At 44.5% G+C, this 14,457-nt stretch overlaps 1 protein-coding gene across 7 annotated transcripts in view; it reads right to left on the bottom strand.

Moving 5' to 3' along the window:
• Positions 1-7,806: 7,806 nt before the first annotated feature.
• The window catches only part of STAU2 (staufen double-stranded RNA binding protein 2), a 295,810-nt gene continuing 289,159 nt past the window's right edge, over positions 7,807-14,457 (bottom strand). For all 7 annotated transcript variants that reach the window (XM_057734230.1, XM_057734236.1, XM_057734228.1 and 4 more), the window contains 2 exons: positions 10,084-10,172; positions 7,807-8,901 (listed from right to left, as the gene is read on the bottom strand). In XM_057734230.1, coding sequence (XP_057590213.1) covers positions 8,808-8,901; positions 10,084-10,172 — 183 coding nt within the window. In that variant the 3' untranslated portion in view covers positions 7,807-8,807. The remainder of the gene's footprint in view (positions 8,902-10,083; positions 10,173-14,457) is intronic.

Raw genomic sequence — 14,457 nt, 5'->3', positions numbered from 1 at the left:
ACTGAACTCATTACCAACTTGTTCGTCTCCTGTATTTCCTATCTTAGTGAATGGTACTGCCACTTACCCGGCTCCCCAAGCCAGGGCCCGGGAGCCTAGATGGTCCCCCTCACACCACCCCTACATCCATTTGGTGATGAAGGCCTGCCCAATCTACCTTTCTCGTGCTTCCTGTTCCCCCTCCTTTTGCTGCTGCCATGGTTCAGACGCTCATTACCTCTACTCCATCGTAAATAACCTTTATTACCCATTTCCTGTGCCTCTACTTCTCCTTCTTGGGATGGGATACTGAGAAACAAGGGAAAAGAACCATGGTAGTGATGGCATATTTGTGACCAGGTAGGACAGAGGGATAAGCTGCCTTTTCCATACTGGCCATGGGGACAGGGCTAGTTACAGCTCTTTCTCTTTACCACCAAGAAACTTACCAACAAAAGCCAAGACCAGCCTGGGTCTGATATCTCAGAGGCCCCTCACCAGACTTGGTTTCCTAACTTCTGACATTGTGTGTGCCTCTCTGGGTCACTGGAAGGCCTCTTCTGCCATCTTCCCCTGGTTCCCTGAGGAGTCTAGAGCAAGAAGTGTGGCATGAGGTGTGTGGGGAACATGTGATCCCATTGTCAGAAATAATTCTCTGACCTGTGGGCCAGTCTCACCAAATGAGTCCCAAGAGGCATGAGGAGCCACAGACATTTGGCTTTGTGGAGAAGGCGTCTCAAAGATGATGATCCTGTTGTCTGAGTGGCCCACAGGAGCTTCCTGTAGCTGCTCCCTGGCACGGGTCTCTGAGAACATTCAGTTTGGAGTAATATTTACTTGTGCGTGTGTTTTATAATTGCCTTTAAGAAACCAAAACACCCTGATGTTCTGGGGTGTGATGCAAACCAGGGCTGTGCCTTATTCATCTCAGCCTCTTTCTCTTCTCAGCATTTAGAGTGTCTGGCACTCAGTAGTTGATTCATAATTATTGATTTGTTCACAGATTGGCATTTGGTCAATAATAACTCATGTTTATCAAGTACTTATCCTGTAAGTACAGTTCAAAACACTTTACATGTCTTAACTCATAAAACTAATTTATTTAACCCACATAACACTCCTGCCATCCTCACTTTATAGCTGAAGAAAGTGAGGCTTGGAAAGTTAAGGGAACTTACCTGAACACATACAGGGAATTAATGGACGAGCCAAGAGTTGAACATAGGTGGTCTGACTCTGGAATCCTAACTTTTAACTGTATCCAATACTGCTTTCTTGGTAAAAGGTGGATCGGGATTATACATCAGTAGCTGATAGGGTTGATGGTGGTGGTGGAAGTTGTGGTTGTGAAGGGGATGGTGGCTCACAAAGCCTCAGCTATTAAAGGGATGTAAAAAGGAAACGTGCAAACTGGATTCCTACAGCACCTTGGCTGTAGGTTGGCTGGCCCAGGTCACCAGATTAAGGAAATCAAGAATCCAGGGGAGACATTCTTTTCAATATCAAAACCTGGGTCATTGGCTTGAGTTTGCCCATGATGCTGCTCATAAGCACTGTGGGAACAGGAGAAGCTGAAAACAGTTCCTAATGAAGTGTATCTATCTCCATCTTCCTGCATTTTTTTCCCCTGTGTATCTGGCTGCCATTTCATCTTCCCAGTTGGACTGGAAGCTCTTTGAGGGTAGAGACAGTACTTGAAGCTTCAGTTGGTTCTCCTCAATGACTAACTCAAGGATGGAGACTCAATCCATATCTGCTGATTGATGAATAGATTAGAATTTGATTAAGGTCAGAAACTAAAAGGCAAGATATGTTTAGCCAGACATTCCCAGGCTAGTGGTGTCCTCTCCTGAGACAGAGGACGTGGCTGTAGTGGGATTAACACTTGAACAGCTGTTGTGCATTATGTTGTGAAGACTGTGGAAGCTACTCTGGTTCCAGGCCAAAAGAAAAAAAAAAGTTCTGACCTTCTCTGATTTCACAGATAACCTTGGAGGTCACATCCAAGCCTGATCTTTGCCAAAGCTGGGGGCTTGATAAAGATCTCAAGTTGGTGAAGAAGGATCTAGTTCCTTCCCCTGAACTCTGGGGATAAGGAAGGCTGAGTGGCCAAACACCTTTCTGGAAAGTGACGACCCATCTAGATTTAAGGGCAGGCTTAAGAGGAAACGGACGTTGTTGACGGCTCCTTCCTGATGCCGAGGTGAAAGCATTCACAGACTTACCTGCAGGAACGCTGAGCCTGTTCCTATCATAGGTGCCTTCTCCAGAACTTCCCACTTCCCCATTTTTCTCCAGTGCAGCTTCGCTTCCTCACCCATTTCACTTTTGAATTCAAATTTCTGATACTTTCTACTGTCTGCTTCCTCCCACCCACTTAAATAACCAAGTCTCCTCTCTTCTTCGAACTCCCTTGAAAACTTAGGAGTAAAGTTTTTGTGTGTGTGTGTGTGTTTTTAATTAACTAATTAATTAATTTGGCTGCTCCAGGTCTCAGTTGCAGCAGGAGGGCTCCTTTAGTTGTGGCAAGCGGGATCTAGTTCCCTGACCAGGGATCAAACCCAGGCCCCCTGCATCGGGAGTGCAGAGTCTTAACCACGGGACCACCAGGGAAGTCCCTTTAGGAGTAAAGTTTGAATGAAAATTAGACAAGATGGCCTCCATCTCTACCCACCTCAGTTTTAAGAATCAGAAATGCCCTGACATTTAAAATCCACTCAGGATAACAAAAGCAAGGATATGGCCTTTGGTCTCCTGGTTCTGTAATCACTGACGAAGGATGACCACTCTACTGCCTAATTATCTCACTATTCGTGCTGAAGGAAAGGAGGCTTTTAAAAATATATTAATTTGGGATCCCTGGGAAGTTTTCTTTTTTCCTCCTAGGTAGTTTTCTGACTCACTCAGAATAGCTTTGTGGTTCATCAGACCCTTGAAACTAAAGACCGAAAGGATTAAAGAAAATCAAACAAAACAGTACAGCCTTCATAAATCTTTGACCAATCTATGATTTGGGGGAGACTTATTTAAGCTTCACTGTTTACATTGAAAGGAAAAACTAGCACATGATTATAATGAGCTTTGTCCCCTGGGAGGTAGTTGAGGCAGGTGCCTACTGGGTTTTCTCCCCAAACAGTGATCCTCCCTTCTCTGATGACTACTCTGCCCTATTCCAAAGGGGCAGGGTTGGGGCAGCCATATTTGTAGGGCGTGCGTCAGGGGTGAATATCCCGTCCAAGGAGAGCCAATCAGGAGTTCGTTCCTACAACCTTAGGAATGAAATCAAGAGAGAGATTCAGTGCTCCTTCCTCCTTCAGGTGGCTGTAAACTTGGGTGCTACTGGTAGCCACATTCTCTGGTATGTGTACTTGAGAGGCAGGAGAGAGAGAAATGATTCACAGGTTCAGAGGGAGGAGGGGAATTGAGAGAGCGGGAGAAGGAGAGCTTCCTGGTTTCCCCACAGCCTCGTACTTCCTGGCTCCAGTTCATTTCAGCATCTCTGCCCTTAGGTTCTCTGAAACGCCCCTGTGGCTTTAGAACACATTTCCCATTGCTGGTTTAAATAGGTTTTTATAATTCACAACCAAAGAATGCTAATTGATATGAGTAGTATTTCTCCTTGCAGGTATTTTATTTTGTTTTTAATTAATTAATTAATGGCTGCGTTAGGTCTTCATTGCTGTGCACGGGCTTACTTTAGTTGTGGCAAGTGGGGGCTACTCTTCATTGCGGTGCACAGGCTTCTCACTGTGGTGGCTTCTCTTGTTACAGAGCATAGGCTCTAGGTGCACAGGCTTCAGTAGTTGTGGTGCACGGACTCTAGAGTGCAGGCTCAGTAGTTGTGATAATGCAGTCTCAGTAGTTGTGGCATGCCGTCTCAGTAGTTGTGGCACACGGGCTTAGTTGCTCCATGTCATGTGGGATCTTCCTGGACCAGGGATCGAACCCATGTCCTCTGCATTGGCAGGCGGATTCTTAGCCACTGCACCACCAGGGAAGTCCAGGTATTTGATTTTAAAAATTCACATATTAGAGACAAAATTTGAATTCAAGCATACCGCTAGTAATAGAGGTATTAATGGTAATATAAATTTAGAGCTGCAATGCTCTTAGAGGCTATCATTTTATAGATGTGGGAACTGAGGCCCATGTAGGCTAAATCCCTTGCCAAGGTCACATCTGCGTCTGAACCAGGACTTTAGACTCTTGACTCCTAGGCCATGGCTCTTTCCCTCATACCCACTAACTTTGATTGAAACATTTTATTTACATTCACAACTTGTACACTTAAAAAAAATAGACCATCTACTTCTGCATATTCTTATCCTTACTGTTTTGGACAAGAAGTTAAAACTTGAAGATCTTAAATGACTTCAGAAAGACTATACATGAACAGAAGTACAACTAGAAGTTTATTCCCAGACAGGAGGCTCCGTCCAATAGGCCAGACTTCTCTGTCCATGTGTCAGGGTCACTGCTGATCTGCTTAGGCTGGCACATCCATCATGGCAGGGATTTTAGGGTCATTCATCTACTCAACAAACATTTATCCAGTACTTACCATATTAAGGTGGGCACCGTCCCAGACCAGGAGATACAACGAGGGGTAAATTGAGTTGGTCAGCCTCTTGAGTGTCGGTGAGCTTGGAGAGCTTTACCTGGTATGTGTATATTTGGGGGTGAGGTTGGGGTCGGTCAGTGGACATGTGGGGTGTGGGGGGTGAGATGAAATATACTACTAGAGTAAACGCGTGGTGGCTTTTGGACAGTGTCACCAGAATACAGCATGGTGCCCAAAGCATAGTTGAGATGAGTGAGGGAAGGAATAGTGACTCAGAGAGACAGACAACAAGTAACAACACAGGGGATCTGAGTACAACACACTCACCTCTCATGCTCATTTCCTGGTCTGCCTTTCCCTCAAGCTAGAACGTGGGTTCTCGAGGGTGAAGTAGTTTCATTTGTTTATTTATTTTCTGCATTCCCAGCATACATCAGAGTGTGCTAGGGATCCAGTCAAGGGAGCTTTTAGTTAAGAGTTAGAATGTAAGAAGAAAGCCTCCCCAAACAAGGCAATTTATCAATGAGTCTCAGCAGGGTGAGATGGAACTTGGGTGGTGTCTGCCAGAAATCAACAGTCGGGTTTGACTAAGTCTAAGGAAGTCTTTTCTTTGAGCCAGCTATTACAATGCATATCTGTGCGTTGTAATATCTGGCTCATCAGGCATGCATCTGTGATTGTGGAAACATAGGAATGTGTCTGGGGGTGAGGACTGGAATTGACCTGGGGAAGGGAGATACATGCAAAAATGGGAAGATGGGAGGCAGGGTTAGGTCTTCATGGGTCCAAAGTCCTCTGAAGTGAGGGGGGTTTTTTGTTTGTTTGTTTAAATAAATTTATTTATTATTATTTATTTTTGGCTGTGTTGGGTCTTCATTGCTGCGCAAGGGCTTTCTCTAGTTGTGGCAAATGGGGGCTATTCTTCCTTGCAGCGCACAGGCTTCTCATTGAGGTGGCTTCTCTTGTTGTGGAGCACTGGCTCTAGGGTGTACGGGTTCAGTAGTTGTGGCACACAGGCTTAGTTGCTCTGTGGCATGTGGGATCTTCCCAGACTAGGGCTTGAACCCGTGTCCCCTGCATTGGCAGGCAGATTCTTAACCTCTGCACCAGCAGGGAAGCCTGTGAGGGGTTTTTTGATTCGCTCTGTTTTGGGTCAAGAAATGCCACAGTCCCCCTGTGGGGTTGAAGGTACAATAACCTTATCAATAGTAATGCCATGTATTATCATGAGTGCCTAGCTCTGTGTCAGATTAAGCAGTAGGATTTAAAATGTATTTCTTCGACAGGTTTCTCAGTCGTTTTGATAGAGCATTCATTTGTCCATTTATTTGTCCGTTCATGTGTCATTATCCATTTATCAGTTGCCCACATCATCGTGGGGTATCGCCTACGATTTTGCCGTTAATGACTTCTTAGCTCCTTGTGCAAAACTGTTTGGTTTTCTACCCTTCTTGCCATAATGATAACAAGCGGCCCTGGAAATTAAAAGGTACAGAACAATCTCTGCACAGTTGCACGGATAACTCAACGGCAGCAGGATTTAAACACCAATCAGTGGGTCTAGACCACATTTCCAAGGTCACTAGGAGTCCTGAAAACCTCTGTATAAGAAGGTAAGTTTTTCATTAATCTATTTTTATTCTATGGTGCAGCAAATTGGTTGAAGCTGTCAAAAAAAAAAATCACCATTGAGAATGTTTGTTGGTCAGGAGAATACTAGGCCAGCTCAGAGAGGTCACCCCAGGAAAGGGGAGGAGGGTCCTTGTCACAGCCTGAAGGGTGGGGCCTCACCACTCCTCTTTGGCACGTTGTGCTGGAAAAGGGCTGGTCAGAGTTTCAAAGCGCAATATTGTATTTCCAATTAAAATGTAAAAACAAACCTTTTTCATAAAACACATTGGCCTCAGCACCGGGATGTGACCACAAAGCCCGGTGGTGATTGAGAAAAGCTGAAAGCAGACACTGTAATTGATAAAGGAGATAAGTCAATCTGTGTCCTTTAAAGAATAATGAGTTCCATTTTTCATCAAAAAGATCTCCTTGTGCTGAAGAAACATTCTTTCAATAAATCTACTTAATGGTTTCCCCTCTAATGATATATAACATGGCAAGAGCCGGCAGGCCACCCATCATTTGCATTGCTAATTCAACCCAAAGAAAACCCAAACGGTTCCCAGGAAGGGCTGCTGGGAAATCATCTGAAGGGGAAACATCTAAAGGCCTTCCTGGACTCTTCCAGCAGGTAGACAGGTGGGATTTTGAATAAACATCCTCTCACTAAACTCGAGATCCCATGCAAAGGTCCATCCCCTACATCCACAGCCACTCTGGTGCGCTCAGCTCTGAGGATGCCTCGTCAGGTGCCTCCAGAGGTAAATACCTCCTATATTTGGGTTGTGAGAACTGATCAGCTTTGTTGGTGCCCTGAGCTTGTCCCTCTCCCACCGCCCTGACGGCTCTGGTGTCGTTGGGACCGTGGGCTGTGGGAGGTAGTCGCTGTTTATGGCGTTTGGGAAACTGAAGATGCGCTTTAAAGATCCTGCCTGAGGGGTGCTGTTGACAGGCCTGCTCCCCGCCCAGCCGAGGGCTGGAGCCTCAGGTGCTGATGGCCCAGGGGAAGAAAGGGCCTGCCCCCTTCTGAGGGGATGATTTAGGGCCCTCCGCACCTGGTGCCAGGCGGCAGACGTATTGTTCAACTCAGCTGATCTCCGTGAACCCCGACTTTACAAATGGGCTGTTATACCCACGAGGGCCTGGCTTTATGGAGCAAAACCTATTTCCTCCGAGGGCACCCTGCCCTCCTGATGCTGGCAGACTTCCCCACATGGGAATCATTAAAAACAACCCCAGAGTGATTTCCTTCTGTTGCTGTTTGTTTATTCTCGCGTGTGAGTCAGCCAGATCATGATTTGTGGTGGTTTTGCTTGTGAAATCTCACATAATTCTATTCCTATTGTCACATTGGGCCCAGCAGTTAGAGCATAGAGTGTTTTCTCATTGCACAATGTTGGCAAATCAATAAGGAGAAAACCTGAACAATGAGATGACGCTGGCTGGTCAGACACCTGGCTCCGAGTCACCGGGGAGGGGGCCCTGCAGTTTCGCAGAGACAGCGGGTGGCATGCGAACCCCAGACGTCCTCAAAGCCATGGCTGTGCAGGGTGACAGGGCCGGTTGGGCAACGGCCTTTGAGATGGGTTACACTGGGGTGATGCTTAGAGAGCGAGGCAAGGAAAGAACAGCAATGACCACACTTCACACAGAAACCGACCACATTTTTACTGCATTGGCTCCACGCTGGATTCCAACATGCTGGTCCAGAGCGTGGCTGTCTACAAGCTGGCAAGACCTCTACGGCTCCTCCGACAGGCTTTCCCTTCCCCACCATGTACATTATTTCTTTTGATCCCGCTCACCGTCCCAAGTGCAGAGGCAGTTATCAAAAAACACTTTGGATGCAAACAGCGAGTGGCTTACAACACACGGATGGGGTGGGTGCGACGTCCACCACGAACGTGGAGTCCCCAGAAATGACTGCAGAGGCAAGACGCCTCCTTAGTGGCTAATAGGATGATGGCATTCAAAACCCACAACTGGTTTTTGTTTTCTTTTTGAATTCCTGGAGTCTACTGAAACTAGTTGTTCCTAACTTTATTTCATATTTGTAATCAAATGTCTGAACCTGATCTCAACCACGTTTGTTGGTGTACATCTTTGAGTGGTGCGCCTTGAAGTTATTCATACTGATACAGGATGATTACAAACATCGGCATAAAAAAGAGAGACAGTGTGACTCTACATGAAGACAACAATCTTCGCATTCCACAGCACATCACTGGTTAATCTTTGAATCGTCAGGCATTATGTAAAATGAGAGAGAATATAAGCGAACACAAGTGCCACGACAAAACGATCATAACAGCAGAACCAAACCCAATTTCTCTATTAATCGTTTAAAAATTGTACCTCTGTTTCTAACACGTTTCATGAATTGTTATTTTAAGCTCCAGTAGCAGGATCAGATTTCTGCTGCCTCTGGGCAAATGAGTTATGATCTGATCTCAAGTTCCAAGGGAAATGCTCAACGTTTTATTTTCCCCCAGTTGAATAAACAGAACTATGTCTATTATCTCTTGTGTTAGAATAGTGTTGTCTTCACATAAGACTCAAATCATGGTATTAGTGATTCATTTCCTTGAACACAGACACCCTCATGCGTGCTGACAGGTTTATAAGGACGCGGTGGCAGCCGTGGTTCTGGGAGCTGCTAGATGACCGACCTTGATTTCTTGCCGTCCTGAGCGACGGGGCCCGGGTGTGTCTGGTTATTGTCCGCTTTCTCTCCCAGATGCTGGGCTTGTCTGGAAGATTAATACATTAACAAGAGCTGCAGGTCCAGGGGCGCACATCTTCAGACATGTTTATTAGCAGATGGCACACAGGATTCAAAGGTCACCACAAAAGTGACATTTTAAAGTGAAACAACAATATTTATGTTCAGATAGTCTACTGATGAGATCATGTGGAAATGGTTTTGATTAAATTAGCTTATAAATGGTTGCCACTCTATAGGCAATTTAAAATGCCACGTCTGTTTACCAAATGTTTTCTTCTCACGCTCTCACCTTTTAAATATTAATGACCAAATGCTGTTTTGGGGGGTTTTTTTTGGTTTTTTGTTTTTTGCGGGGGCGGCGGGGGATAAGCTTATTTAACTGTAGGATCAGTATATTTGGTTTAGACTTCCTGGGTTATCTGATTTTTTTCATTCTAAAAAACGTTATCTCCTGGGTAAGTTCTGAAATCTCACCTGTTATTATTCCTGCTTTGAAAGAGTTTGGATTCCACTGTTGTAAATACAATGGCTTACAATTTCTTTAGTATAAACTGGGTCTCCAGAGAGACCTAAAGTTCAGTCTCTCACATCAAACCTGATGTTCCATATCATAAAAAAGGTATGAGCGGCACTTCAGAAATTCTTATTAAAGCTGCATGTTGGCCTCTGCAGCCCTTGGGAGCCACACTTCTGTGACAGGGTGCGCTTGTGTCTCATATAACAATGTGGAAAACAAAATGCAGCCAAGGGGAGTTTCCCCCCTCTCTCTCGTGCCTACAGCCTAGCAGGAATGTGAGTGAAAATTTTTACCTCAGAAAATGGTTTAGTCAGAGAATGCTCAGCGGTCTGAAATGAAAATTCATCTTTTGCAAGTTTTACAAGTCTTTGTGGTCAGCAAAACACACAGACGTATTTCCAGCAAAGACATTAAAATGCAGAAATCATGATCAATTAGTAGATTAAAACTTTCACGGACAAATTTATAGGAAACGAATATGACCATATAGGCTGTTTCTTATTTATTTACATTGAATTGTATTGTGAATAATTTTGTACAGCATAGATAGTATTGTCTTTTTTTCCTCATCTCATATAGTTACCATTTGATATTACTGTCTTGAGTTTTTCACCTTATTATTATGTCTGTCTCCTTTTTCATACCGTTACAAAATCACAAATATAAGAATATGACAGAAGATGTACTCACTTTTCAAGAGAACCTTTTTCAATATTCATTGCCCCTTCCATCGGATCCAATCCTTGTTCAGAAAATTGTTTCAAGGCACTTAAAGCTGCCTAAAAATGAAAACAAACACACAAACAAGGAGACCCATTCACTGACTTTTGTGTAATGAACAGGTATGTGATGGGAAAAGAAAGCTGTGATATATAGTAAGGCTATCATTTTCATTAGCCTAAATAAATGCTTTTTTGTATCACTTAACAAAATTACCTTTGAGACGCTGCATTATGATGGAGCAATGTATGTACTATGAAGGCTTTATTTTTGTGTCTTTGGGGGGAGAAGCGGAGAGAGGAATCTCCATGACTTTCATGCCTTATCCATAATTTTGTAAAATCTCAATGTTTTATCCGCAAATGTAGAAACACCTAGCATAAGCCTATCATGCTTTGAGGGTGATTTTTGCAGCATTTCTCCTCACATTACTGAAACTACATATTCTCTTCCTCCAGATGTGAGAACATCAGATTTTTTCTCAATTTCCCAAAGTTAGCCTAAATGTATTATTCAATTTTATAGACATTTAGCCCCAACCAAGTAACAGAATGGGAGCCGAGAAATGGACTGAAGACACTCTTGCGTACCAAGGGGATGGTATGATGGTATCCTGTGAGGAGAGAGAAAATGTGTGCCCCGTGGGGCCCTGGGGAGGCAGACCTGGCCACGGCAGAGCCTCCTGAAGTGCGGATTTGCCCGGGATGCGTGGGATGCCAAAGGGTGTTGACAGGCTGGTGGAGCCTCACTGAATAGCTGGGAGGCACCAAAAAATGTGATGCTGATAAGATCTGCATAACTTGTTGACACTCTTGTGCACGGTCCAAACTGTTATTTCTTTGAATAAGAATTTGGTTCTTCTTCCCCTCTCCCATACCCTATCACTTCTAAGCTTGATTTAGAAGGGCTTTGTTGAGTCTGAGATAGGTGTGACGGCCAGGGTTGTTTGCATCTTGGAGATCCTGCTGGGTCACACTTTGGTCATCTGTATCATCTCAACTGCCTTTGAAAAAAGAGCTAACGCTTGCAACTGCTCAAACTTTTATCTGCCAGGGTCCCCTTCTGGGTAGCTGAGTGCATCTTCTCTACATCTCTTTGTGTGTAATACATCTTTTTGGTTTTGATTTTTAAGTTAATAGACCTTATTTTTTTTTCAAAGAGCAGTTTTAAGTTTAGAGAAAAATGGAGCAGGGAAGACACAGAGTTCCCATATGCCCTCTGCTCCCCCACCCTCAACACTGCTTCCCCATTATTAACATCCTGCATTCTCGAGGTACAGTTGTTACAAAGGATGAAATACTGATAGATTATCATTTACTAAAGTCCACAGTTTACGTTAGGGTTCACTCTGTGCTGTACCTGCTATGGATTTTTGACAAATGTATAATGTCACGCGTCCACCACAACAGTATCATACAGAATAATTTCATTGCCCTAAAAATCCGCTGTGCTCCTCCTCCCTTTCCTGTTCACCCGTCCTCCCTTTCCCCCCAGTCCCTGGCAACCCCTATTTTTGTTTTTACAATCTCTATAATTTTGTCTTTTCTGAATATCACATAGCTTTTGCGGATGGGTTTCTCTCACTTAGCAATATGCATTTAAAGTTCCTCCCTGTCTTTTCATGGCTTGATAGCGCCTCTCTTTTTATTGCTGAATATATTCCATTGTGTGGCTGCACCCTAGTTTGTCTACCCCTTTATACCTATTGAGGGACACCGTGGTTGCTTCCAGTTTTGGTGACTGTGAATAAAGCTGCTATCAAATCTGCTATGCAGATTTTTGTGTAATATTTGTAATATTTTTCTCCTTTCTCTCTTGGGCTTTCTATTTTTACAGTCTCAACCCTTATAGTCAACCAAAAGGAATGATATATCCTTTACTTTTTGTTTAGGCTACTTCCTTTCAGATCTCTAAGCTGATCTCCCTCGTTCAGACGTGCTAATCTGAATGCCCTCCGATGCCTGCAGCCCCGGTCTGGGTGTGCTGGGGTCGGGGAGGCTGTGCTCGGGCTCTCTGTCTCGGCATTGTCTCTTTGAACCTGGAGTCCTGCGGGGATGTCAGTGCCCCACCACACTTCCCCTGATCTTGGCCCAGGCTCCTTCTATACAGCGTAGGTTGCAGTGGCAGGTAAGCACCACCCTCAGTTGGGTAGGAGCAGTGTGGCCATCTCATTGGGTACTGTTATTGGCTGAATTGTGTCCATCCCCCAATCATATATTGAATTCCTAACCCACTGTACTCAGAACGTGGCCTTATTTGGAAATAGGGTCATTGCAGACATAATTAACTCAGATGAAGTCATGCTCGATCAGGGTGGGCCCCCATCCATTATGACCAATGTCCTTATACAAAGGGGAAATTCGGAAACAAACACGCACGGGGAGGACACCATGTGAGGACGGAGGCAGAGACTGGAGTGATGCAACAGGAGCCAAGGAACGCCAAAGACTGCCGGCAAACCAGAGAAACTAGGAGAGAGGCATGGAACAGATTTCTCCCTCACAGCCCTGAGAAGAACCAACCCTGCCAACACCTTGATCTTGGACTTCTGAACTCCAGAACTGTGAGACAAGCAATTCCCGTTGAATTTATTGTTGGGGATTCTTCGTCATGGCGGCCCCAGCAAACACATACAGGTACATCATCATTTGCCCTTAAGGACAGTGGAACCTCTTTCTCCTCTCTCTGATGTTTCTTTATATTATCTTTTTATTATAAAAATAGCTTTTCATTACACAAAAATCATAATACGTAGACAAGCAAAAAGAATGTGAAAATAGTCACAGTCTTACCCACCCCTCACACCTTGGTGTACGTCTTTCCATCTCCTTTTCTATCCCCTCCTTACAGGCACACATTTTCACCTGGATCATATCCTAACACTGTTTTAGAACCTGCTCTTTTCATTGAACGTGAGCAGTTTTCTGCATCAACAGAAATATTTCAGCAGCGGCACTTTGCAGGACTGCACAGTATCTCCCTGACATATGTGCCTTTCTGTATTCCAATCCTTAGTGTTGGACACTGAGGCCACACCCAATTTTTAAGCTGTTATTAACACTGCACCAAGCTTCCTAACAGTTGAATCTTTGCATACCACCTCAATAACTTCCTTGCGATAAACTCCTAGAAACTGAATTTCTAGGCCAAAGGGCATGCACATTTTAAAAGATGTGATATGAGCTTCATTCTGCCCTCAGAGAGGCTGTAGCCACGCCAGCACTTGCAGGAGCATCTGTTTCTCTCGGTGCTCTTGGAATCACCTCTCAGAACCACTTTGTGGGTCATTTGAGCACACTTGTTTGGTCATTTAATGGCCCCACTTTATTTTTCATTTGTCTATCCCAACCATTAACCTTTTTCTCTAGACTTGGCTCTGAGTGATGTTTCGTTGCTTCCAAAAGTTAAACTCACCCTCAAGAGACCTAGATTTGAACAATTCTCCTCTAAAGAAAAAAAAAGTAATTTGCAGAGAGATTGGACTCATTAAATTCAATTAGAGGACCTCTGAGGTCCTTTCAAGTCCTGAAATGCTGAGGGAGCTGAGCAGCCTGCCCGGGTGACTCAGCTGAGAGTGGTCCTGAGGCTGTGCACAGCCCTGTGGGCTCGTCACGTGAACCTGAGCGCTGAGGCCCCGGCTCCTGTGCAAGTGCACGGAGCAAGGAGCAGGGAGCCGGGCCTGCTTGCTGCTAAGCTATAAAGACTGGTCCTTGCCTGATCTCTCCAGGTAGCCCAGCTTTGTGGGGTGGCTGAATGAACTCAGAGCTCTTTGCATATTCAACAATTTTGAACAAATGAACAACTGTTTTGGGACTTCCCTGATCCGGGAAGATCCCACATGCCACAGAGCAGCTAAGCCCTTGCACCACAACTGCTGAGACTACGTGCTGCAACTACAGAAGCCCGCGTGCCTAGAGCCCGAGTTCTGCATCAAGAGAAGCCACTGCGATGAGAAGCCTGCACACCGCAACAAAGAGTAGCCCCCACTCACCACAACTAGAGAAAGCCCGCATGCAGCAACGAAGACCCAACGCAGCCAATAATAATAAATAATAAATAAATAAATAAATAATCTTTTAAAAAAAATCAAGCGGCATCACTTAAAAAAAAATTTGTTCTGATCCACTAATAAGTGTATTATTGGCAGGGGTGCTGATTTTTGTCAGTTTCTTCCCAAATGGATTATTATAGATGGCTCTTCAGTGCCTTCTATAGTAGCCCATTTGCAACGTGGTTGGTATTGCTGAATGAGACTCATGAGAGCTCCAGGGCTTCTTGGTCCTGTTTATTCCCAATAAGGCCAAAACAACAACCAAAACGAAATCTTTTTTTAAAAAATCACTT

The sequence above is a fragment of the Hippopotamus amphibius genome, chromosome 5, assembly GCF_030028045.1.
Source record: "Hippopotamus amphibius kiboko isolate mHipAmp2 chromosome 5, mHipAmp2.hap2, whole genome shotgun sequence".
NCBI lineage: Eukaryota > Metazoa > Chordata > Mammalia > Artiodactyla > Hippopotamidae > Hippopotamus > Hippopotamus amphibius.
This window is presented reverse-complemented; position numbering and strand designations above follow the sequence as displayed.